Genomic DNA, 27,675 nt, shown 5'->3' on the forward strand with positions numbered 1-27,675 from the left:
CCTTCCATCTCATCTATTTTGTTTAGATCTTCATCTTTGTTTAACAATATTATCTATTCCTCATTACCTTGTAACATCCCTTACCCTACTACCTAGTAAAGGATTCCATCTTGGGTATTGACAAAACCCTAATTTTCCCTTTTCTCAAAGCCCCCGGCCCCCGGCGGCCCGGCGGGCCCCCCGGTTCCGGAGGGGGGGGGGGGCCCGGGGGGGGGGGGGGCGGGCCGGGGGGGGGGGGGGGGGCGGCGCCCCACTTTTCTCAAAGTTTATCTCCTGCCCTGGCAAATCCATGAATAATTCCAACCACTGCTTTAAGGGCCATGACTTCTTCTATTTCTGTTTTGCAAAATAAGAATGTGTCATCTGCAAAAAAACAAGTGTGATATCTCTAGAGCTCCCCTCCCGACCTTAATTCCACTTAGCAATTTCAGTGATTTATACTCATCAAGGAGACGTGACAAAATCTCCATTATGAATAAGAAAAGATATGGGGTAAGGGGGCATCCCTGTCTCAACCCCCTTGATCCCGCAAACCAAGAGTAAGGAGATCCATTGACCTTGACGGAAAAGGTGGGAGAGGAAATTAGCTCATTGAAAAGCCTGCACCATTTTCCGTCAAAACCCAAGAAATTGAAAAGTTTAATTAAGATGCCTCTATCAACTCTATCATAGGGCTTTGACATGTCCAATTTAAGGCGATGAAACATTTCTTACCGTGTGTTTTACTCATGTAATGAAATATTTCATGGGCCACCATTTTGTTGTCCGTGATCTGTCTTTGGGCCACAAAGGCCCCTTTGACAAAGAGAAATGAGGCAAGGTAACAGTGCCTTCAGTCTTCTAGCAAGGATTTTGGCAATAATTTTGTAAGACACGTTACAAAGGCTAATAGGTCTAAAATCATATACAACATTAGCATTCTCTTTCTTTGGGATAAAGCACAAAAGGGTAGGTTAACCCCCGTAGGTAGGACTTCGTTCGAGAAGAACGCGTCAACAAATTTGTAAACATCCTCACTTACTAAATACCAAACTTTTTGATAGAAATACCCATTGAACCCATCAATCCTTAGTGTTTTGTGGGGTCCCATTGAAAACACCGCCTCTTTAACTTCAATCAAACTAGGAATCTCAGAGAGAGACCTCCCGCCCAGGTTACCATGCGGGAAAAGACATTCAATGAAGTCAGGGTCAAGGGTCTCAAAAGATTGGTAGAACTTTTGCATATATTTAGCAAAAACCCCAGCAATCTCTCCTGGCTTAGAAAAACATTGACCCTCATCATAAATAACCGTCAAACCACTCTTATGAAGATTGATTCTGCTAGTTAAATGATAGAACCTGGTATTCCTATCCCCATCCTTAATGTACATACCTTGAAATTTTTTAAACCATAACATTTATTCCGCCTCCAGAGCCCAAGCCATCCTTTTTTTCTTGTCCTGAATAAGCTCCCAGTCTGGGCTTCCTTGTTGCACTAAAATTTCAATCTCTAAAGCCGAGCTATGAAAAATGTTATCCACCAGACCAAGCACAAACCAATTCCATTTTTTTTTAAATCTAGACATCAAGGCCAACTTCTCATTGAAGGGAATGTTCTGATTTTTTATCCATGCATTATATAAGTCATTTGGAACAAAGAATGTGAGAACCAAGCATTTTGAAAGTGGAATAACTTAGGATTGTAGTTGGTGACCCCAGGGGTTCAAGGATCAAGGGATTATGGTCAAACTCGACAGCGGGTAATTTTCCACCTATTGGTTAGGAAAAAGACTCAACCACCTGAAAGAGGAGTAAATTCTATCTATTTTTTTCCTTAATTAGGTTGGGTGATTTTTACTTGTTCGTCCAAGTGAATGAGCATCTCGATGCCAAGATTCAGTCAAATTTTCATCATTAATGATTTGTTTCAATCTTGGCAAGGCTCCCCCAATTTTGTCGTTGGCATCCAAGAGTTCATTAAAGTCGCCCAAAATGACATAAGGTTCCGCCACAACTTGCAAAATAGCACCCAGAGATGAAACATGCAACATAGCTCCTCCCCTCTACCCAACATCGGAACAAAGCACCTTACGTAATTGTTAATTATTTTAGATCTTAGCACCTTATGTAAGTGGGTCTCTACCAAAAATAACCTATGCTCTGCTTCTGTTCCCAAATGGAAGGTATATTCAATATGAGAGAGAATGATACAGAATGGTGAGATCCATAATGGCCAAAAAATTGATTACTACATTATACATTCATAAGGAACTTTTTTTGAATTCAATTGTTTCTTGGAACTGCATCCCCTCTAAATCCTTTTTTTGGGGGGGTCAATAGGAAATGGCCTTGAAGGCCTCCAGTTTTTTGGCAACCTGTATAAGCCTCCAATTTCCCCTGTCAAATTGTTTTCTGTCCCTCAGGCGAATATTATCTTCTGGTAAATAGCCTCTGCTCAAACAATTTGTCCTAAGATTTGCTGGTACTTCTCGAATATCTCCAAAGTGTCATTGCCAAGAAAACCACACCTGCAATGCTGACCAAAATCTGCACAAAGGAGAAAAAAGGAAGAAAAAGCCAAAACGTCAACATAGGAAAAGTGGATCAACTTTGGTCTAATGCATATGGGAACAGGGTGGAAGGATCACCCTATCCCTCTCATCCCAGTCCATGCGTTGGTCAAGGCAGCCTGCATACGTGGAGCAAGCAGTGGGCCCAACCTTTGCCCGATGCTATATCACATCAACAAGGGAGGAAAAAAAGAGTGAGTTTGGGGGGGGGGGGGGAGAGGGTGTTAACAAATTGTACAAGCCAAGTGGGAACAAAGGTTAAGTGAAACAAAGACTCCATAAACACAATTAAACTACTAAAATTTATTGGCTTGTAAAATTTGAAAACTTCCTCGGTTCATCTCTGAAGTCAGTCCCCTTTTACTTTTCCTTCAATAATTTAACAACCTCAAAAGCTCTAGGTTTTTTCCCCCAATTCTCTGCTCAAGGCTATATGTCTGTTTGCGGGTAAAAACCCCTTCAAGCAACACTACCAGGCAAAATCAGTATAAAATAACACGGTCAGAAGTTGAAATCTCCTTCAGGCGTATCTTTAAAATAAAAAAAAGGGGGGGGGGGGGGGGGTACCTAAGTAGATTTTACTTGAGAATTTGAACTTAAATGAATCTACCTACAAACAAACAAGGACCTAAATGCTACATCATATGTAACACATGCAGAGCACAAATAACGGCAGAGAGAGAGAGAGAGAGTATGACTAACCTTTGCATCTTTACCAGAGCTATTAGGCATATATTGGATGAAAGATCTGAGCAATTTCAATCGAGATGTCTGGGGCATGAGAATCACTACAGTATACTGCTTTTGGCATGGATAAGGTAAGATGCGTTGCAGCGCCAATTGTGCTATTAATGGTCTCAAGGATTCTCTTACTTTGGTACGTCCCTCGTCTTGAATCTGAAAAAAGAGCATAAATTAGTCTGCGTGCATATATTTGGTCAGAGTATAAAGAACACCTCAATAAGTGCATTTACAGCCTAACACTTTCTCCTGATTTGCTCCTTTAACTATTTGCAGAAGTGAAGGGGTTCAAAAATAATTTGGAAGTGAGTGATCATTATGTCATTATCAAAGTTTTCTAGTATAATTTTTTTATCAAAACTGTTAAATAATAGCTTTGTCCTCAAAGTCATGATAAAGGGGGAAAGAAGGGTAAAAAATAATGTACCCAGTGCATGACTTTACCACACTGAAGGTTCTGGGGAGGGTCATAATGACTACAGCCTTATCCCACCTCCAACCCCCCCCCTCATAGAGGGGCTGTTTCTGGACTCAAATCCATGACTACTAGGTCACAGTGAAGCAACCTTACCATTGCACTAAGGTCCGTCCTCAAATGGGAAAAAAAGGTGAAGTTACAAATCATTTGACACCTTGCCACCAAGGTGAAGTTGAAAAGTTGTGAACTCCTGTTGACTGCAATCATATTCCAATAGTTATTTGAGTCAAGGGTAAAAAGATATTTTCAAAACAAGATGAAAGTGATTTGTCAATAATTGTCATTGTCCATGTGGAATAGGTGAAACTCATCCCGACTTACCATTCATCGTTATGTCATTTCCGATAGTTGTCAATGTCCATGTGGAATAGGTTCCAAAACTTGTCTTGACATGCCATCTTGACCAAGGGAGATTCTCAATGATGTGAACACGAAGACCTCCCCTGGCTGAAACCCTAAGTGGGTTCCCCTGGATGGCTCCAAGAAGCCCCATTGATCTGGCCAAAACACCTAGTAGGGGTATTTAGGGCATTTCAGCCTTCTTTGAGTGCTGGAATTATTTCTAGAGTTTTTAAGTTTGTTTTCATTTCTTGAATTGAGTTTGTTTTGAATCCTTTAGTCATTAGCACATGTTGATTAAAGTTCTACTTAAATAGGATTTAGCATGTACTAATTAGAGTTTTTAAGTCATTTGAAGTTTTATTTCAGCATGTGTTTTTAGTGTCCCTTAGATCTTATATTTTGGTCGGTTGAGATTGAATCTTGTGGTGGGATCCTAATCTATAAAGGAATCCCACCTAGAGTTAAGGTCATTAGTTATTTAAATTCCAAATCAAGAATTTAGGTACATGGTGGGATCCTTGTCTGTTAAGGATTCCCAGTGTCAAAGTCTTTTAAAGGCTATAAATAGCCAAGTATCCTCTGTAATTCTTCAGTTTGATTATTGAATCAGCGTCTCTATCAAGAATTCCTGATCTCCTTCAAGTTTCCATCATCTCCCTCAAGAACTAGAGCAGCAAAGCAAGTACAGCATCCCCACCCCTTCCCCTTCTTCCCCAGCAAGCCCCAGCCCCTCCCTCACCCTTCCCTACCCACCCCCCCCCCCACTGCACCCCCAGCCCTCCCCTGTTTCTGCCCAACCTCCCCCACCTTGCCCGCACCAGACCAGCAGCACCCCAGTCCCTCCCCTATGCTCCCATGACTCTGTTAAGCCCTCCCCCATCCTGTCCCTGCCCTATGACCCCTCTCCAGTCTCCCAATCCTCTCAGTTTCTCTCTCCCTGACTCTCTTTCTTGCGGCAGAAAAAGAAAACAGAAAACAGGGGGAAAAAAGAAGAAGAAGAAGAAGAAGAAGAAGAAGAAAGAAAGAAAGAAAGAAAGAAAGAAAGAAAGAAAGAAAAGAAGAATAGAAGAGGAAAGAGCAAGAAATAAAGATTCTTTCACTTTTCAACATTCAACCCATATCCTTTTGTTAAGCCTCAAACTTAATTCCCTTCCATCCCATCTATTTTGTTTAGATCTTCATCTTTGTTTAACAATATTATCTATTCCTCATTACCTTGTAACATCCCTTACCCTACTACCCAGTAAAGGATTCCATCTTGGGTTTTGACAAAACCCTAATTTTTCCCTTTTCTCCAAAAGCCTTCCCACATAATTTTGGATTGACCTATATCCCTCCTAAGGGATTCCAACAACTTTCTTGGATACCCATAGGCATTCCATTTTTACTTTATTTGCTGGAAGATTCTACACACATCCTAAATTCTAGGAAATATTCCTAAGAAACCCTAACCCCATAATTGGATTTACATCATTAGGTATCAAAGCTGCAGTTGCCAACAACTTTTAAAAGTCTCAAGTCACTATGGATGAACTAGAAATCAATAGACAGTCGGAGCAAATTATCAAGGTCAACAAGAGATATTCACACAGATTACTGAGATGAACCAGATTCAAAAATCTTTGAACAAACCAGAATAGGAGATCCAATACAGACTCCACCACCACCACCTCAACTAAACTCTCAAGTCTATGTGCCTCATGGAGGAGCGAGTGGTGCAAGAATGTATAGGCATGGTAGAAGCTCTCGCTTTTGAGCGAGATCTCGCCACCTTGAAAAACCGAGATCAGATCTTGGTCGAGATATAAAGGTCCCAATTGGGTTGAAACTTGGTATTTAGCCTATTTAAGGCCTTTTGAACACATTGGTGGCCTTGGATTTGTCAAAAAGCAACCCTATGTATGATTTCTAAGTCTACCCATAATGTGAAATAGAAATGTTGTAGGATTAGGGAATGCAATGCTATACAACATGTAATATAGAACCTTTAAGGCATATAAATGAAAAACAAGTGTATCAAATGCATCAAGTAACCTAAATGTTATCAAAATCCCATCCATATGAGTATCACAATCTTGATTTTCAATAATAGAATAATAAAATTATACAACCATTAGAAGTTCTATATAAGTCATTAAATCATAAGTTCACAAGACAAGCAAAGAATGATTGACCTTCCTTCGATGTTGTAGATGTGCTAAGAGTAGTTGCAAGAGAAAATTCAGCCAAAATCCACAAAAAAAGGCAAAAATTGAGAGTTCCAGCGAGATCCAGGGTGAGAATGGAGAGATATTATGAGATATAGCGAGATATGGCCAGGTATGGCAAGATATGGCAAGATATGGCGAGATCTTGAGCGAGATATCCCAACTCTTTGCTCTCGACCTCCATCTTGTCTCGCTTATATGAAAAAACGAGATATCTCACAAGATCTCGGTGAGATCTAGCAAGATCTTCCACCATGGGTATAGGCATAGAACAAAATTCCATCGAAACTTGGCGAAATTTCCACCGAATTTTCCCATTTTGGGAACTTTGAAACGAAAAATTAGGGGACTGGAAAAAATCCCAAGTTTCAATCTAAACCATCGAAATTTCATCGGAACTTGTGGAAACCTCGAAACTTGGTTCAACCCAACTAGACCAAATGGTTCATAAGAAAAAAAATTCCCAAATTTTGTGGGAAACATGGGAAATTTCGTGGAAACCTGTGACTTTTTTCTGCAAGTTTCATAGCTTCCCCATATTTTCATGTTTTTTTGTTTCTTTCATGTTTCCCCAAATACCCCCTCCATTAAGACTTCTCTATCCAAATTGCGTATTCCCTCATACTAGTTATCTTAAGCATGTTGATGACCAAACTTATAAAGTTACAGTTGTCGATTACCTTTTGACAACCATAGGCATAAAATGTCATGGGATGTCTATGTTCATTAGTTGGAGGAGAGGATGTTACAAGTATAATACTACTCAGCTCACAAGATGGATCCACCGAGGCACTCCTTTTGGCACTAAGTTGTACTTTCCTTTTATTGTCAATCATTGTATTTGATGTTTTTTAAGTTAGAAATTATATATTGAATGTTATGTACTCAAGTAGTTAAGTTTATAGTGTACTTCTCAGACAACCCTACATTGATGTTATGTACATTAAATGACATATCTACATTGATTTTTTTAGCAAAATACAGCCAATGTGTTATTTATACTCTAATTAGCTTAAGTGCAAAGTCTCACCCTAAAACACTCCCTAAAACCTATCAAAACTTGCACAAAAAAGTCCTAAGTTTCCTCGAAATTTCCTAGTTTCCCACCTAGGTTTCCCATTTTCACCTCGTCGAAACTTGAGTTTCCCTCAAATTTTTTTCTATGGGAATAGGGATGATGATCCAAAACTCTCTCACCCCAAGCAGTCTAGAGAAAGAAACGGCCACACTAGGGAGTCCAGGTATGGGGGACATATTTTTGAGCGTATAATCAAGATGATGGACAACCTAGGAGGCCACCAGCAACCCAACCATCGTTTGAAGAAAACTTGAGGGCTCACTTCAATGGAGGCTAGGAACAAAAAAGAGGTGCAGACCACCACAAAGGAAAGCTGGAGTTGAAGGAGTTCAATGGAAACCTTGATCCAGAGGTTTTCTACAACATGAAGGCAAGCCTAAATGACTACTTTAACTGGTAGGACTTGTCTGAAGACAGAAAGATTCAGCTAGACAAGACCTAAATGGCTAGAGCCACCAGAGATTGGTGGAGCACAATTGAAAGAGAGCTTTACTATGAAGGCGGGGAACCTGCTACGTGGAATCAGACGCCAAAGAATTGACAGAGAGGTACCTTTCAGAGTACTACAAGACCATACTATAGGAATAGTTCCACACACACAAGCAAGGTATGATGTCAATTGCTAATTACAGCCAGCAGTTTGATTTCTTAGCTTCAAGAACAGGCACTAGAGAAAGCAAGCTCCAAACCATGACCAGGTACAAACTTGGTCTGAAGTCTGACATCCAACTAGCCTTGGGAATTATAGACATAGTAGCTTTGAGAGATCTATTCGATAAGGCCCTACAAGCAGAGTCCCTGATGGCACAAAAGAAGCCAGGTAGCCAAGACTACACAAGAGACCCACCCACTACTAAGCCCTACAGTCCCACTACAGCTGCAACACCAAAGGTATCTAATCCTATGTGAAAACCCAAGAGAATGCTTATACTGTCATGAAAGAGGTCACTTTGCTAGAGAGTGACCTAAGAAAAAGAAAGAGGACTTGTAGTCCTAGAGGTACCCCCACCAAACCCAACTACTAAAGAGACCCATGAGTGTCTACCACTAGTGTTTGAGGATGAGTATAGTGAAGATAAGATAGACCCAAAAGCCCACCTCAATCTGGACTCTAAAATTTTGAAGACTACTACTACTGAAGAAGAAGACTGGCAGAGGAACTCTATCCACACCAACCTTAGAGCAGGAGGACTTCTAGCCTTAGCCATCATGGATAGTGGCAGCAATATCAATGCAGTAAAAGACTTTCTATAGAAGGCAAGACTCACACAAGAGAAGCACCCCAAACCCTATAAGGTAGCACTTCTAAACGACTCCAGGTTAGATGTGGTTACCAGGTGCCTTGTCCCAGTCAGTCTAAACTCCTATTTAGATGCAATCTGATGTGATATCATTCCCATGAAGACAACTGACATCATCCTAGGAAGGCCATGGCTATATGATAAAGATGTCACTATCCCCTACAAAGACAACAACTGCATCTTCGAGCATGAAGAATAGAAGATCATACTCCTACCACTGAATCTAGCTAAAGATGCCAAGAAAAGACAAGCCATGCGCACCAGTCAGCAGAGTCCCACTCAGAACCAGCCAGTCATGATGACCCACTCTAGCAAGAACTCTACAAAGGCCTAGTGTGAAGACAGTCCCAGCAGCAAGCAACCATTCATCGGGGATAAATCATAAATGTCTTTAAGAGGGGGAAAATTGATGTGAACACAGAGACCCCCTAGCCGAAACCCTAAGTGTGGCCCCTGAATGGCTCCAACAAGCCCCCTTGATCTAGCCAAAACCCCTAGTAGGGATTTTTAGGGCATTTTAGTCCTCTTTTGGGTGCTGCAACTATTTCCAGCGCTATTTCTAGATTTTAAGTTTGTTTTGAATCTTTAAGGCATTAGTCCAGCACATGTTAATTAAAGTTCTAATTAAATAGCATTTAGCATGTGCTAATTAGAGTTTTAAGTCACTCAAAAGTTTTATTTCAGCATGCATTTGTAGTATCCTTTAGACCTTATATTTTGGTCAGTTGAGATTGAATCTTGTGCTGGGATCCTAATCTATAAAGGAATCCCCCCTAGAGTTAGGTCTTTAATTATTTAGATTTCAAATCAAGAGTTTAGGTCAAGTTGGGATCCTTGTCTGTTAAGGATTCTCACATAGTGTCGAAGTCTTCAAAAGACTATAAATAGCCAAGTATCCTGTGTAATTCTTCAGTTTGATTATTGAATAAAATTCAGTTTGTGTTAAAGGATCGTGATTCCTTGTTGAGGGGGCCACAGTTGAGTTACTAAGAGTCTTATTCAAGAATCAGCATCTCTTTCAAGAATTTCAGTATCTCCTTCAAGTTTCCATCATCTCCTTCAAGAACCAAAGCAGCAAAGCAAGTAAGTACAGCATCCCCACCCCATCACAGGCTTGCTCTTCCCCTTCTTCCCCTTCTTCCCCAGCAAGCCCCAGTCCCTCCTTCATCTCCCTACCCCTGCAAGGCCTACCCGGTTTCTGAGCAACCTCCCCCACCCCTGCCCCTGCTGCCACACCAGACCAGCAGCACTGCCAGCCCCTCACAACACCCCCAGTCCCTCCCCTACCCTCCCACAACTCTGTTAAGCCCCTCCCCCACACTGTCCCTGCCCTACGACCCCTCCCCTTTCCCTCCCAATCCTCTCGGTCTCTTTCTCCCTGTCCCAATATTATGGCAGAAAACAGAAACAGACAGAAAAAAAAAAAAGAAGAAGAAGAAGAAAGAAAGAAAAAAACAGGAAAGAGCAAAAAAGAAAGATTCTTTTTACCTTTCAAGATTCAACCCATATCCTTTTGTTAAGTGTCAAAACTTAATTCCCTTCCATCTCATCTATTTTGTCTAGATCTTCATCTTTGTTTAACAATATTATCCATTCCCCATTACCTTCTTACATCCCTTACCCAACTACCTAGTAATGGATTCCATCTTGGGTTTTGACAAAACCCTAATTTTTCCCTTTTCTCCAAAAGCCTTCCCACATAATTTTGGATTGACCCATATCCCTCCTAGCTCCTAAGGGATTTCAAAAACTTTCTTGGATACCCATAGGTATTCCACAATATTTTTACTTTATTTCCTGGAAGATTCTGGGCAAATCCTAAATTCTGGGGAATATTCCCAAAAAACCCTACCGTAGAATTGGATTTACATCACTCAGATCACGAGACCTCAATCAAATGGTGCCATTTTTTTCTTTTAGGACATTTCAGTGGTCAAATGGGCATGGATAGTTCTGAAACTTTTGGTAGCTTGTTCTAATATTATCAAGCATGCACCCAAAAGAAATATTATTGACCATATTTAATCTTTCTAAAAAGAAAGCAAAAAAAAACCACCCACATAATTTAATGATTTGAATTTTCTTGTGTGCATGACAGTAAGGCCAAACCCTGATTGTAAACATAAAATATTGCATATTCTTACATATTTTGAAACTTCTGAATGATATGACCCATGTTTGACAAGTAAATAAGGCATAATTGACAAGTAAAACTTAAATCAAAGACTTGGATATTCACCCAAAAGAAAATGTAAATTGAAGGCTTGGAAGTTTCTACAACAATTCTCAAACTTGTTCAGAAATATAAGTCAATATTATGAATTTCCAAATTTCAACAATCAAGTACTGATTACCAACTATCAAGTACAGTGAATAATACATAATCCTAAGTCGGAGAAAGCTAGACCTAGTCTTCCGTGTCCTCAGACTCTCAAAGGTTGAATGCACATAAATATTAAGGAATAGGAAAAATGAGTAATTTTCTAATGTTGTTCGACCAGCTATGATGTACGGTGCAGAGTGTTGGGCTGTTAAAAAGAATCATATAGATAAACTCAGTGTAGCAGAAATGAGGATGCTAAGATGGATGAGTGGCAAAACTAGGATGGATAAGATAAGAAATGATCATATTAGAGTTGGTCTGGGAGTTGCTCCCATAAGTGATAAGCTTCGAGAAAGTCGTTTGAGGTGGCTTAGCCACGTTCAACGGAGACTTATAAATGTCCCTGTACGGAGAAGTGATATAATCCATATTGAAGGAACTAGAAGAGCTAGGGGTAGACCTAAGATAACCTTAGGAGAAGTGGTGAGAAAGGATATGTATAGCTTAGGCCTTGTATCTAGCATGGCCTCGAACAGAACTGATTGGAGGGCAAGAATCCATGTAGCCAACTCCATTTAGTTGGGACAAGGCTTATTGTTGTTGTTGTTGTTGTTGTTGTAAGGATGCATGAAAATAAGGCTAAAGCAAAGAAAAAAGAGTTTTCTCTTCCTAGACAAAAACAGCAACAAATTCTCAAATAGGATCTTTCGAGTAATAGCTTTTTCAAAGGAATATGACCCAAAATATCAAAATCTCTCAAAATCCTGAGATCTTGTCGAGATCTTGTCGAGATCTTGATTGAGATAAGTAATTTTCATTTCTTGTATGTTATCTCATTTCAACTAGGCGGAGATTTTTGAGATCTCATTGAGTATTTGAACAATGTGTGGACACGATTTACCCTTGTTGGAAAAGGAATCTGTTAACCCCCATCGACAGGAAACATCCCGAATTTTCAGCCCACATTTACAGGTGAATAGACAGATCACAAAAATGAAAGACCAAGACAACCATCTGCACTATAATAGGTAAGTAAGAGACAGGTTGTGAAGGAAAGGGGATCTTGATTGAAAATGCAGAAGACCACATGTATTAACCCACATGGTATAAGTAGTAGAAAAGCACACTCAATGTACTAACCTCAAAAGAACCACCGACATCACCAGCATACACCCTTGACTGGTAACTGCGCAGGACTCTATCTAGCCAGTAGTAGTTTTCCTGGAACAATACACAACTTATTAGACCAGGGTTGCAAATTGAAGCATTGATTGACAGAAAAACTCATGAGCATCTGTAACATAAAGGCAATTGATAAAGCTACCAAAAAAAAAAAAAAAGAATAAAAGAAAAACACCTGCAAACCATTTTCATGGGCCCGTTGCTCAAGTTCAAGGATCGTTGAAACATCCTCATCCAAAGGGCCTTCCAGCTGAAGACGTGATATTTCGTCTAAAACAAGGTCAACCTGCAATGAAAATTGTACAGATACAGCAATAACTTAGTATAGCAGAAAAATGTCAGATTTGAATTTCATCTTCCTCCAGAGAGGGGATAAAATAAGAGAATATTCTAGATAGTGGATCAACATAATATTGGATTGTAAAACTACCAAACCCACCAACACAGAGGAGATATCTGGGTCACAAGAAAAATTTACGCTAATGTCACCACGCACATCCCCAGTTCTTGATGGTTTATTACCCCCAAGGAAAACTGAGACACCTACTGAGTATATCTGAGGGAAGAATGGAATCAAAAGAAAATTAGGCTACCAAATCACTTTATTTCATAAAACATTAACTCTCAACAATTAGGGATTAAAAAAAAACACACACCTGACCGTGCTCGAATCGAAGGACTTGCATTATTTTTGTTTCCAGAAGTTTGCTCAGGAACCCAACAAAGTGAATTTCTTCAATCTAAGATATAGTTTGGACCACAAGAAGAAAAATCAACACAATGGACATGCAGAACTTATTTTCCTCACTCATATAGGGTGTCACATATACCATAGTTTCATTCTTGAGCTCCACAGGAAAGGATAGCTGCACCGAACATTGCGCTTCCACCATGGGACTGCGAACTACTTCTCTAGAAGTTCACCAAATAATCCATTAAAGAGAGAGAGAGAGAGAGAGAGAGAGAGAGAGAGAGAGAGAGAGAGAGAGAGAGAGAGAAAGAGTTATAATTTAAACAGAGAAATAATTGCTATCTACCTGATGATAGTTCCAGGAAAAGTGAAGGGCAATCCTTTTAAGTCATCACGGTTGAAATGTAAGATTGGCTCTGGAGGCTTTGGTATCCCACCCTAGATCGACCAACTTCAACCAAGTCAACATGGAATATCAACAATTAACGGCTGAATCAACTTAAAGGTTGACAAAAATTACCAAATACTGCAAAATCAAGGGGACTGACACAGCAGGATCAATATTTCCAACAATAACAATAGTGAAAGTTGAAGGATCCTTAAAACAGTCATTGAAATACTTGCAAGCTCTTCGAGGATCAACTTTTTGAAGATCACTAATCCTAATTGGCTGCTCAAATAGAAACACCGTCTATTAAAATTCAATGGTTAAATTAGCCAAGAAACAGAACAAGCAACAGATAAAGCAGAAAATAAGGCAATTAGAGATGCAAGATCATGATTACCCTAAAGAAGTAGGAGTTCCCATAGTTCAGCTCCCGTACGCGATTTGCAAATGCAGTATAGGGATCCCTCTCTTGAGCACGAACTGCTTCTTCAGCCATTTGCATCACTATCTTGACTTCTTCTTCTCCTGGGACTACATCTGTAGTGAATAGTTGATAGACCAGCTAGCAGCACCCCATACAGTAATAAATTAGAAAACAACACAACATACAACCAAATGAATGTTGAAATCATTCAATTGTATTTTTTGACGAGATTAAGATATCGGTTCAGACTTATTATTCTCTAGCCAGCCAACATTCAAGTGACAGATCATCAATAATTCATGCAAATTTTCTTAATAAGACACATCAGAACCAAAAAGACAAGTGACCTACATCAAAGAAAATTAGATCCCACACTAAGCAAAGGTCCACGGATGGCATGCTAAGTACCCTTTAACAAAATAATGGGTGGTAACTGGTAATCAATTTGTGGCTGATAGTTTCATTATGGTTCTGCTTGGCTTACAAATTTCAATTGGTCCATGTTGTTTACCAAGATGGAAAAAGTGATAAATGTACAGATTAAGGGAGAACGTGTAAAATAACATGAACAGATACCAGAACAAAATAACAAGGTAAGCAATAATAATAAAGAGAGTAAGTGTCTAAATGACATCTACATTGGTGTATTAAGAACTTGACATCCATTTTATTGCTCCCTGTCTTCTTTCCAAAAACATTTAATGCAATTTTCCCAATATGGATCCATCATTCATTTCACATAGGAACATTGAGGGATAAACAAGGTAAAAATATTCAATGCATTAAATGACTTGAAAAACAACTAGAAGGTCTGACAGACTTTTATGCAAGGGCTATAAGGTTATACCCAGCAAAAGCTGAACTGTGTAGCACAGATTGGTAGTCTTGGATATGCTCCTCAGTACAAGAAAAAATAAGGAGAAACGACTAGCCCTAAGATAAGATGGAGGCAACTACAAGGAGCACTCCTAGAATCCTTTAGATGGCTCTACTAGGAAAGTGAAATTTTGAGGGAGATACCAATGAGATTGGACTGAATTAACAATTTGCATTAAAAAGGCTGCCAAGGAAGTCTTAGGGATTTCTAAAGATATGAGTCTAAACCCCAAAGAGATTTGGTGGTGGAATAATGAAGTTAAAGCAGAAATTAAGGCTAAAAAGGATCATTTGAAGACCAGGTGATAACTAAGATGCTGAAGATAAATGGAGATTTTATGCAGCCAGAAAAGAAGCAAAAAAGCGTGCAGGAAAGAACTAGTGAAGACTTATGATGACCTGTATGAAAAACTTAACACAAAGGATAAGGAACATGCCATTTAACAGATTGCAAAGATAAGAGAAACGAAGGCCAGAAATTTGGACCAATGGTAGAGTATTAATTCGGGATGAGCGCATTTTAGAGAGATGGGGAGAGTATTTCTATGACTTACTAAATGGATCTACCCTAACTGATAGGCAGCTGAAAGTGGAGCAGAATATATGCATTGCAGGACCAGCATGGAACCAAGACCAAGTGAACCACCAATGAACCAGGCCAGCTCAAGCCAGCCCATTCAGTTCATATGGATATTTCGAAGGCCAAAACACTGTTCACGTGAACAGTGCCACAGCCCATTATTTGGCCTTTAGGGAATATTCCATAGAGGATTTGTGGGCCCAAGGTCAGATTACATGAAGATTTTATTCTTGGGAGATTTAGGACCTTAGTTTAGTTATATTTCATTAGTTTCTATTTTAGTTATTTTTGCATGTGTCCGAAATATAAAGCATGTAGTTTCTATTTTTAAGATTCTATTGTCACTAGTTACTAGGATATTAGTTTCTATTTTCAATCTACTAAATTTCTATTTATTGTAAAGCTTTACCCAAGCTATAAATAGGCCCTTTTTTTTTTTGGTAACATAGGTGCTTTTTATATATAGGGAAATTGGGGATGGGATATTACATATGCTGCCGGTAAGGATTGAACCCACAATCTCTCCACTGAGAGGTGAGGTTCTCAACCACTCCACTATCTTTCCATTGGCTATAAATAGACCTTTACATTGCCAAAAAAGGACTTTTGGAAAAAGGGGGGGGGGGGGGGGATGAATTGACGCTTTAGCATTGGGCATTTGCAGCCCCCCCCCCCCTTTATTCTCTCCTCTTCTCTTCTTCTTATGAGTGTTCTTCTCCTTAATACCCCTATCTTCTTTCACCTTCGCTTTTCCCTAATGTGTCCCTCATTAGTATGTCATAACATTCACAACAAATTGGCTAAAGGGATGTTAAAGAGGCCTTATGGAAAATAAAGGGAGGCAAAACCCCAGGAATGGATTGAAGGGGGGAAGATGAATTGAAGCTTCAAAATTGGGCATTTGCAGCCCCCTCCCCCCCCCCCCCCCCTTTTTCTCTCCTCTTCTCTTCTTCTTATGAGTGTTCTTCCCCTTATGGCCCCCATCTTCTTTGACCTTCGCTTTTTCCCTAATGTGTCCCTCATTAGTATGTCAAGACATTCATAACAAATTGGCCAAAGGGATGTTAAAGAGGCCCTATAGAAAATAAAGGGAGGCAAAACCCCAAGAATGGACAAGATCCAATTGAAGTGTGGATGAGATTAGGGGTACCAGGCATACCTTTGGTAGCAATGTTGTTTATCAAGATTTGGAGTATAACAAAAATGTCAGATGAGTGAAGAAGCACCACAATTCTTATTTTTCAGTATAAAGGTGACATCCAAAATTGCAAAGTTACAAAGGTATAAAACTAATGAGTTACCACAAAACTATAGGAAAAAATCATTGAAGAGAAACTACTATATTCAAGAAACAATTTGGATTGATGATAGGAAGATCAATAATGGAGCTATTTACCAACTAAGGAGGCTTATGGAAATTTTTACGGCCTAGAAAAAGAACCTATATTTTCCCTTAAAGAGCTCATTTAGCATGTCCTAAGGAAGAGAAGGAGCTCAAGTAATTATGTGGGTGTAGATAAGTAAATGTACCAGGGCACGGTGACTAATGTTAGAACTAAAAAAGAGCAACTAATGAATTCCCAATTATAAATGGAAAGCCCTTTATTGATTGCACAACATGGATGATGTTATCAGCATAGTTGTCACGGCGGTGCCATGGTTTTCTTTGCCCCCTCAAACGCTTGGGTGACCTTGACAACTATGGTTATCAGCCACATACAAGATCAAATACCATAGCTATGTTATTCACTGATGATATATTTTAATCAATGAGATAGTGGAAGGGATGAATGCAAAACTGAGAATTATGGACATCAATTTTAGTTAAACTATAAGAAGAAATGAAGTAATGGGACCTGAAGCTCAAGAGATACCACAAAGTAAATGTGTTAGATACTTAGGTCCTACCATTAACAAGAAGGGTGATATAAAAGATGATATTTCTCACAAAATTAAGGTAGGACAGATGAAGTGGAGAGGTGCTTCAAGAGTGTTATGGGACAGGCATATGCCTATTAAGCTCAGAGGGAAATTCTATAGGATAATAACCAGACTGGCTATGACCTGTGGGGCAGAATGTTGGGCAACCAAGAGGAGCCATATAAACAAAATGAGTGTAGCAAAGATGAGAATGTTGAGGAGGATGTGTGGCAAGCTACAAAAGAGTTGCTGGAGGTGGTCCGGTTATGTCCAATAGAGACCTTTAGAGGCCCCACTAAAGAAGAGCAATCATCTCCAGTTAGATGGAGCCAAAAGAGGCACGAGCGAACCTGGAATGACTACTAGAGAAGTGGTAGAAAGGATATGAATGAGTTAGGGCTAGATTGTGACTACTAATACAGTTGTCATCCAACTAGGACCCATGCATTGACCCCGTATAAAGGAATGTTCCTAGGATGCTACTTTGGCTTCGCCACCTAATTATCTTTTCTTATACTTATTTTAAAATAGTTACCCATTTTCTCTATTGTTACCCACTTGTATTTTTTGCTATAACCTTCACAGGATCCATGTATCCGACCCCATTAAGTTGGGATAAAGCTAAGGAGGTTTGTTGTTGTTGTTGTTGTTGTAGTAAATTACTTCCATCTTTTTAAAATGAATACTACATCAAATAACTCTGGGGAAGAATGAGGGACAAAAGAGCAAGGTTAACAATCCATTGACACTTAGGGGGTGCCAATAAGAAAATATCATACACATATTATTAAAATTTATCAACCAGGAAACTAAGCCACTACCATGTAGTCTAGTAAAATTAGAAGGGGAAAAAAAAAAGGTGAACCCAGTGCCGAAGGCTTCTGCACAAGTAGAGTCTGAGGGGGCAATTTTCCTATGCAGTTTTACCCCAAAAATTTTTGCTAAGAGACTGTTTCAATGCTCTGACCTCAGGCTACAACTGTAGTTCACCGACCATTGTGCAAATCCAGCAAAATTATGAATACCTAACATGAAACAGATTTAAGACTCCAAAGTAACCAAGAGTCACTGGAAAGCATAGTTTCTGAACCATACAATGCTGAAATTGGCCTTAAATACACATTCTTGCACCCATTGGAATATGCTGTTGGTAGTGCCACTTCAGATCAGACTATTTAATGAAAATATTTTACCCTGATAAGTAACAGTGTAGAATTATTGAAATGATAGAACATTACACAACAGGCACCAAATGATTATAATATGGTATATGACCAGGGAGAGAGTGGGGGTTGGAGAAAGAGGTTCCGGTCTAATTTCATTTATTTTACATTTATACTCCCATATAAATACCAATATCTGCACATCTTCATTACTAAAAAGTTAAAACCAACAGAAATAAATGTAAATCTTTATGGTGATAAATTATAAACAACTCTCAAGCTTTTTGTGAAGTTATGCTTATATTGATTCATTTTTAAGTCGATGTGTTAGATAAACATAATTGAAACTATACCAAACACACCCTAGTGTTCAGTTTGAATTTTTATTTTTATGTTACATTAGTTTCTTTATTCAAGGACTCATTATTTTTCCAACTAATAGTTTTGATTTAAATTGTAATTCCTTTTTGATTATGACAAAGCCCAGGGGGTTATTTTCCCACAATAAAGAGTTGTTTTCATAATGGCTAGTTCCTTTCTTCTTCTTTTTTTACTTTTTATTTTCACCAAAAGCGTCCCCCCCCCCCCAAAAAAAAAAATCCCTGCAAATCTGAGATTGGACAAGGTTCTAAACTACTGCTAGGAGTAAGCAATTCATAAGAAGATTTCATAGTTGCTGACTGAAGGAAGTCTGAGTACGCCATGGATGCTGCTTTATCCATTAAAAACTTTATAATTCTCCCGTAGAATTCATTTCAGTTTAGAACATTAGTTCTCTGCATCTGGTGCAAGGAGCCAAGGACTGTGGTCGATATTGAGATAACACAAAAATATTTCAGCCAGGCTGATTCAAATAGAGATTTGCATAGAATGACATAATCAGGTATTTAACCAGGGAAGCAAAAGAAAGGATTTTATCAAGTCATCTAATTAACCAATGAGAGATTTGCATAGAATGACATAATCAGGTATTGTGTGATTGGCGTATTCCATTAAAGCTTAAAGGAAAATTTTATAGGAACGTTGTTCGACCAGCTATGATGTACGGTGCATAGTGTTGGGTTGTTAAAAAGAATCATACACATAAACTCAATATAGTAGAAATGAGAATGTTAAGATGGATGAGTGGCAAAACTAGGAAAGATAAGATAAGAAATGATCATATATTAGACTTGGTTTGGGAGTTGCTCCCATAAGTGAAGCTTCAAGAAAGTCGTTTGAAGCGGCACGACCACATTCAACAGAGACCTATAAATGCCCCTGTACGGAGAAGTGATATAATCCAGATTGAAGGGACTAGAAGAACTAGGGGTAGACCTAAGATAACCTTAAGAGAAGTTGTGAGAAAGGATAAGCATAGCTTAGGCCTTGTATCTAGCATGGCCTCAAATAGAACTGATTGGAAAGCAAGAATCCATGTAGCCAACCCCATTTTGTTGACATAATCAGGTATTTAACTAGGAAGCAAAAGAAAGAAATTTATCAAGTCATTTAATTAAACAGTGTAGCATCATGTAGACATGCACAACAAGAGAGAGAGAGAGAGAGAGAGAGAGAGAGAGAGAGAGAGAGAGAGAGAGTAGTACCCAACCTGCAAAGCAGTTTCCAGGTCAGAAGGCGAGCAATCACCAGAAAAGGTTCTCATGTATGCTCCAACTTTAGTGCCAACTTCAGCTCTCTTACCAGCAAGCAAATCCATGAGCACAGATGGCCTATGACCAAATATGCCTATTTCTCCAGCAATAGTCGAGCCCATTGAGCATGAGAAATACTCACCTTCTGAGAGCTCAGATAAACCTCCATAAGCGAACCCCGTGAAGATGACCTAACCAAATCATTAGTATGAATAAGGGAAAGGTAGACATGCCAAATAGACCCCAATATAAACCTTGTAAAGCAAACCAATCGAAATAATTAAATGAAAGAAAGTGCCAAAAAGGATACCTACCTTATGGAATTATTTTATGAGAATAAAAATAATTTTATTCATCCATTCCACAAAGGAGGAAAGATTTTATTGAATATGTCAAAAGACAACATGCTAATTACAAAAATAAAATTTAAACCAAGACAAGAAATGATGCTAAGAATGCCTGTTTGAAATGTTAAGCATCTCCCAAAAAGAAACATTGGTTGCCTGATGAAGTACTTAACTGATTTTACAGGTAACAAACTTTTTATTATTCAATAGTCCCCCTTTAAGTGAATACTCTTGATCATATACATGATTTATTGGTTGCCTGATGAAGTACTTAACTGATTTTACAGGTAACAAACTTTTTATTATTCAATAGTCCCCCTTTAAGTGAATACTCTTGATCATATACATGATTTATTGCTAAGATGCATTGTAAAATTCATCCCATGTATATTTTCTAAATTTTAAAAATAAAAATAAAAAATTTGTACCTGATCATCTAAAAAATCTGTGCACTTGTAGCAGACTCTCATGCCATTTGATAGAAGTAATTCTGTGACCCCAATGCTTGAAAATTCTTTCTGCTGCAAAATAACTCTGCAATGGTGGTCATGGATTGTGAGGAATAAGGAGAAAACTCTGTCAAAATGAAGAAGACATGAAACATAAAGAATAAAAAGGCCCAAAACTGATTTTAGATCCTATAGTCTTTACTAGGCTACTAGCTAAGATGATGTTTACAACCGGTGAGTCACAGCAGAAAGACTCAAAATTACAGATCCTAAAAGTTCAGCAAAACTAGATATAAAAATTATGATTCACACAATCCAATAGGCTTCCTTTCTAAACCTAAAAACCACCAGAAACCAGGGAAGAAAGTAACTGCAACAAATTTACAAATTTTGCCTTTTCAGAGAAAGGATGCAACCTAGTGAGACAAAACAAGAAAAGAAAGAAAAAGAAATGTTTCACAGGCATGCAGGAGGAACCTTAAGTCAATGGAGCTATAATTAGGAAGGGGAAAATGAATTGACAATAATGCATGACACAAAGCAACGTCTAGCGAAGAAAGCAACTTGAACTGCAGTCAAAACCAAGTTATACTTATTGAGAATCTTATACTCAATTAAAATTGCAAAAATTGAATTTCAAAAGGTACAAGGTTATGAAGTTCCATGGGCTAATGCTAACAGACAATAAGTAGAACAAGACGATTGAATGGAAAAAGCTAAATGTAGCATGCCTAGGTATACTTGTGTCCCTAACTACCAGCCAAGTGGCAGACTTGGTTGTATGTGAATAGGTCCGTGGTCCGTGAGATACAGGATTCCACTCCCATCTCACAGGTCAAGTTTCAGACTCATACCAATTGGGGAGGAAGTGCCTCCAGAAAATGACTTTGAAAGTTCATCAGATTAAACGAGTACACTTCTGTTATATCTGTAATTTTCAGAAGCTTTAATCTTGATCACTTCCACCGAAGAAAATGAATTTAAAGTTCCACTAGTTAGTCTAGATTAAAAGAATTGTATCAGTAATTTCTGAGAGCTTTTAGTCTTGCTCGCTCCCCTATTGGTTTGGATCTGAAACTTGACCATGTGATGGGGTTGGGTTCTCTATTTGATGGTTCCACTGGTGTCAATCCAAGTCAGTCATATCAAGTAATTATTAATACCAGATCACTGCATTTAAACCCAAAAAAAAAAATTAAAGTTCAACTCATGTGGTTAAGGGTCTAAACACTAAAAAAGTGAGTCCTAAGATGCAATAAAATTCTATAGTTAGTTTACCCTGGATCAGGTTTTGTGCTGACAATCTCGTCTGGGATGTTTTCATCATCCCACAAGGAAATATTTCTTTGTTCCTCAAGAGAGTTGACCTTCATCACTGCAGTTTTAAGATCATCAGCTGTTGAAGTGGCCCGAGGTTCAACTGTTTTAATCACACAGCTGCATGATGTTCGGAAGTTCTCAGCATACTTGGAGACCTCTGCGGCTGATATTTCTATTCAGATCACAAGAGAAAAGTGGGGGAAAGGAGGCATAAGTGATAAAATTTGTGTCCACAGAACAAATTGCAAATAATATCCAGAAAGCACAACAATAACAGCTTACGAGGTAAGATAGTCTTTTGTAGCTGTGCCTCATATTCAATTCCAACAACAGGCTCATTGTGGAGAAAATGCTGTCATATAAGAGATAATTAAAGTAGTAATAATAATAACTTTATATCGGTTAAATAGAGAAGAGGACTAAAGTACTCAATCAATCAGGAAAATCAGGATATAAAGTAGGAGGGAGGGAAAAGGCAATAATAAGGATACAGCATCTTTGAATGTGAAAAGTGTAAAATATGTCAATCAAGGACATGGCATGAATAGTATGATATTGAATTACCTGTAGATACTCATCTCGCAGGCTTGTTGACTGCATCTGATCACGCTCCAAATAGGCAGATTCGATCTCTGACATCATTAATGCTCGGACAATTGATATTTCACGATCTGAAAACCCATGAAGCCGAACCCTTGCAACCTACACATAATGCAAAAGTAAGACCAATAGACAAGTTAGTCAACCATCATATATTGCCAGCATTATACCTCCATCAGTATTGATTCCAGGGCTTCAACAGTCCCTTTCTCTTTGCACGCTGAAGTCATTATATAAGCCTTCATGGGTCGAACAAGAACATCAGCAGCTGAAGAGCATGAGAAGTATGGTGGATCCTTTCTACGGGATATTTTAAAGAATCTCTGATTTAGAGCACAATGAAACATTGCTTCTGCCAGTGAATCCCTGTAATCCTTCACAGTCTTCAGCTCTCCAACTGGCATCTTACAACTGATCATCACCGCAGACTGTTATAAGCCAATCCAAGCAAGAAAAGTAAGAAGTGATGTTTTCATATGTTACTGCGTCCACAACCAGATACATTAAAATATTTAAGGACCCCTTGACTACTCACCCCAGCAGCTTCGGATTCAACAAAGAATGAAAACCGTGGTTCATCATGGGATGGAACAGGGAAATGAGGTATAGTTGGAGGGTCAGACAAAGAAGCTTTCTGCCCAAAGTGAGTCTTAATCAACTCAACTACGCTCTGCACCCAAGAAGGAAGAGGCTGACTGCTGAGAAAGCTGAATTGCTACAATTGTTACCATGGGAATTTACGAGGCAAATCTAAAGACAAAAAGATAAACCTGTGTATCAGAAAAATCTCCAACAGCCACCACTGCCATATGGTGTAAATGGTACCACTTATGATAAAATTGTTTCACAGTCTCAGGAGAAACAGTCCGGATCACCTTTTCGAGCCCAATTGGTAGACGCTCAGCATACTGCATTCAGGTAGTAAGCGAGAATGAGAAAAACATGGTGCCTCATCAAACATGGAAGGGAAGACCTAGCCCAAACAAAGACACACCATGACCAACAGCACGTACAGTTCTACATCACACATGATGGCCCAAGATGATATTTACTGATAATTCCAAACAAAGAAGCATTCAAATAATGTATGAATGTAAATTAATTATCCAGGTTAATCTTAGACACTAAAGTTGAAAATTTGTTTTATACCAATCATATCATAACAAAAGTTTCATCCCAACTATTTTGGTTCACTACAATGCAAAGTTCTAGCTAATCTCAACGCAAAACCATCCAAAACTGAATATATTGTGAAGACAAGAAAATAATGATCCTTTGTCTTCCTTTGCTAACATTGAAAATATTGAAAGATACATTTATGGAATCCTAGTAGGAAAAATGTAAATTTTATGATAATGGTGATCAAAGATGGATAGCTGCTAGATCTTCAGATTCTCAGCAGGTGGCATTGGCAAAAACAAAACATTATTTCTCTAACGGTCAAGCAAACTAATTTTTTGGCAACCAGAATGTGGAAATAAGATTGAACGAGCAAAAACAAAAATAGAAACATTATGCACTACAATACAAACATGATAATTCTTTAGCAGTACCTTAGAACCTTCCATCATTAAAACCCAGTGAGAATCCTGCATTCGCCCATTAGCATTGCGGCTTCCTCTATACTCTTCCAAAACAGCACCTCTTTCCTTTTCCAGATCATCTGCTGAAACTCGGACCTATGTTTATAGGTGAAAGGAGATGCCCTGAGCAAACACAAACTAGAAATTATAATGGGTCACTAGCATCAGATTACTGTTACTACCTCGGAGCTAAATTCTGCCAAGACTGATATGGCCTGTGACAAAAGCTCGGGCTTATCAACAGGAACAAGAAGCTCATATATGGTTTCATCAGCCGACGTGGATGCATTCTGACAAGCACCAAATTCTGCACCAATGCTTTCCAAAAACCTGATAATATCATGATTTGTGTATTTCTCAGTGGCACTGAAAGCAAGATGCTCAACTATATGGGCAACTCCTCTTTCATCCTCCTCTTCCAAAACTGAACTGTCATAACCAAATGAAACGACCAGCTCAATCAATCAAACATGAAGAGTTCATAAAACAAAGAAAACAATTAAAGCTTGATAAAACAGAATTTGCCTCCGAATTTAAATCATTGTAGTCTAGGCAATGTCTTAGTAGTCCAGGAGCCTTGTCACCTAGGCAGGGTGCCTTATTGGTGTCACCTTGCATCCAAGACCCCTCCAATTCCTTAGATTATCTAGATGCCATGATAGTTATGTATTCAACTAAGTACAGCTTCCACTGTCTCAACTAGTATGGATGCAGTATAGACAAACAAACACCAAAATAGTCTATCAAAAAAAAAAAAAAAAAACCAAAGGATAATTCTTTAATCACTACCTGTTAAAAGGAGCATAGATTAATAAACTGTCGTCCAAAGGGGAGAAACCAGGATGGTTGTTGCATCCAAGAGTAGTGATACAACCACATACCCAAGCCTTAAGGTAAAATAGAACAAAATAAGTCCATTTGAGAAATAAAAAATTCCAATGAACTAAATTTAGCCTCCTTGGGTCATCATTTAAGATTAAGTTCTCATCAGGCATATGGTGTCTGCTCAAACATTGAGGCTGAGATGATATCTCTTTTGGATAGATATTGTGCAAAGTTAGGTAGTTGTGACTCTTAACTATAAGATGATTATGAGTTTCGCTACTCGGAAACACGGTTGTCAAGGCGACAAGGCGAGGCGAGGCATTAGAGGGAAACAAAAACCAAGGTGACACCAAGCAACACTACATCTGGCCGCCTTGCGCTATGCGGACACTTTTGACAACCATGCTCGGAAAACGTGCCAATTATGGAGTGTTGATATTGGTTGCAAGGTTTTAGTTTGCACCATTTGGCTGAAATAAAGGGAGTAATGTCCTTCCGGGGTTTTTTTTTTTTTTTTTTCAACTGATCTTAAACAAAATCTTAGGGGCTTCCACAGGTAAAAGATAAATTTGGGTAAAACAAAAAAAAACAATAAGTTGTATATATCCTATTAAACAGCGTGATGTTCTTAGTTCTTGAAAATCAAAGGAATAAGCACAGATAACGTGAGGAAAACCTATAAAACAAACAGGAGACAAATGAAGATTAACCTATTTCAACCATTCTAAAAGCATGGACAACCCAAAACTCCTAAAAGTAAAAGAAAAATCAATTGAAATAAACTAAGCATATTGTTTCTTTGGGTGAATAAACTAATATTAGAAAACCCAAAGGAAAGAATGTACAACGGACAAAGAGAAAAAATGGGGAAAAGAAAGCCGCCTATAGTCTACTAAAGGGATCGCGGTAACAACAATGCGCCTGTTCCTTGGGGTTTGTAAAATCGGGAGGGTGAGGGAACTGTTGAAGCCTAGTGGAAACATCAAAGTAGATGGCTTTTCAATTTGAGCCCAAAAACCTAGAGTTGGATCTCCATCCCTTGAGGTTACGTTCCCATCAAACATGAGAGATCGCTGCGCATAACACTGGATTGACAACCATATTACAAATAGAAGAGCCGGAGAAAGTCCTCAAGCACCAAATACAATCCCCAAGCAAAACCGAAAGAGCGCCTAGAGCAAGGCCAAATGGAATAGATGGCCTTCATCCAAACGAGGTGGGAGAAGAGCCAAATGAAGGTAAGGTGATCAATGTCTTCAAAGCCGTTCTAGCAAAGGTTGCAATGGGGGGAAGCAAGGATGTGGTAGTGGATAAGGAAGGATAGGGTTGGAAGGCAATGGTTAAAAGTTCTTCAAGTGGTGAAAGCATGATGTGTATGTGCCATTGAACCAAAGTAGAGGGCCCAAGGGGTGGCTTGACCAAGGGTGGAAGAGAGCTCCCAAGCTAAGAAGGAAGAGAAAGTTCCGGAGATGGGAGGCCAACCAAATAGTACGGTCATGACGTGCCAGGCAAAGGGGGAGGGAAGGGGGAAACCAAACACCGCTATGATGAAAACCTAGAGAAGGTGGACCTAAGAATGTGAGAGGCGTACATAAAGCAAGGGCCAAAGAAGTTATAAAAGATGCCCAGATGATGCCATGGACCAAGCCAAAGAGTTGCCATCTACAACATGATGGGTGATGGAGGGGAGGGCAAGAGGCCGGAAGAGAAGGAGTTCTCTCCAGACCCAAGATGAGCTAGGAGGGAGAGAGAAAGTTCAAAAGGAGTTTCGATGTAAGCAGGGAAGAGTAGACTCAATTTACCCAGCTTGAAACACGTTTGGTGGTGATTTTCCAAACCAGCTTTAGTAAATTGGCATTATTGTAATCCCTAATCCCCCGGTCATCCAGCCCACCTTCAGATTTAGGGAGACAAACGCTTTCCCAAGGGAAAAGGTTGCTAACAGCTACTAAGGTTATTCTTTATCCATACGTGATGAGTTTCGATGTATTGGGTCTATCTGTAGTTATTGAAGCTTTAATCTCCCTGCTTACCCTGATTGTAGGTTCAGTATACGAATGGCGAAAACAGGGCACTTGAATTGTCTTAGTTCCTGAATATCCAAACAATGAAAAGGAAAAGAAAAAAGTGACATTGTGACAGTCATGATTTCCGGTTAGTTTGTTGCTCGAGGAAACCGATAGTTCAAAATAACCAATTTTAAAATTCTACAATACGAAAAACAAAAAACCCAGAAGAAAGCAAGGAATCAACAGGACAAGTAAGAGCAGAGAATTTGAAGAGAAAAGAGAAGCAAAGTACTTACCCGACCTTCACAGCAAGAGCAAGAGCAGCACGCATTTTGGGTTTTGAATTGGATCGGATGTAATAATGAAGACCGTTCTCTAGCCTACCATAGTCCACTCCAACAGGAACCTCACCAAGATCAACGTCCATCGATACATTCACCAGCTTCAGCGACCTGAATCTATGCCTCTGTGCTGCTCGCGAGGTCTCCGCTGGTAGCAAATCCATACTTCTACTCCCGATTGTTCTGCTACGACTCGTCTCTTTATCGAACCCTGCACTCCGAAGCTTTCGAAATCGGAAAATGTCTTTTCTCCAATCTTTCGCTGTTTCCAAGCAAATGAAAATCAAACGTTTCTGTTGGATAAATTTTGTTGGTCAAACTC

The 27,675-nt window shown here is 39.1% G+C and overlaps 1 protein-coding gene across 1 annotated transcript; it reads right to left on the reverse strand.

Moving 5' to 3' along the window:
• Window positions 1–1,996: 1,996 nt before the first annotated feature.
• On the reverse strand, window positions 1,997–27,675 carry LOC149011510 (Insulinase (Peptidase family M16) protein). The gene is made up of 21 exons (XM_089161089.1): window positions 27,309–27,675; window positions 24,361–24,607; window positions 24,149–24,274; window positions 23,366–23,503; window positions 23,131–23,265; window positions 22,766–23,023; window positions 22,560–22,697; window positions 22,278–22,347; window positions 21,954–22,167; window positions 20,655–20,760; window positions 19,837–20,070; window positions 13,680–13,844; window positions 13,415–13,564; window positions 13,241–13,332; window positions 13,034–13,115; window positions 12,860–12,943; window positions 12,643–12,759; window positions 12,379–12,489; window positions 12,162–12,242; window positions 3,254–3,448; window positions 1,997–2,528 (listed from the first exon to the last, which is right to left on the reverse strand). Exons 1-21 carry the CDS (start codon window positions 27,515–27,517, stop codon window positions 2,451–2,453), a joined length of 3,030 nt encoding a protein of 1,009 aa, XP_089017215.1. The 5' UTR covers window positions 27,518–27,675; the 3' UTR covers window positions 1,997–2,450.

Source organism: Hakea prostrata, chromosome 7, assembly GCF_041222555.1.
Source record: "Hakea prostrata isolate BN-2017 chromosome 7, UWA_Hpros_2, whole genome shotgun sequence".
NCBI lineage: Eukaryota > Viridiplantae > Streptophyta > Magnoliopsida > Proteales > Proteaceae > Hakea > Hakea prostrata.

What these genes read in the sequence shown, in the direction of transcription:
- LOC149011510 (XM_089161089.1), bottom strand. Translation starts at nt 27,517, where the DNA reads ATGGATTTGCTACCAGCGGAGACCTCGCGAGCAGCACAGAGGCATAGA. An exon ending in ACAAAAGACTATCTTACCTC is followed by an intron (nt 22,168 to 22,277) that starts GTAAGCTGTTAT and finishes TGATCTGAATAG; the next exon opens with AAATATCAGCCGCAGAGGTC. An exon ending in AGCTCAAGAATGAAACTATG is followed by an intron (nt 12,944 to 13,033) that starts GTATATGTGACA and finishes ACTATATCTTAG; the next exon opens with ATTGAAGAAATTCACTTTGT.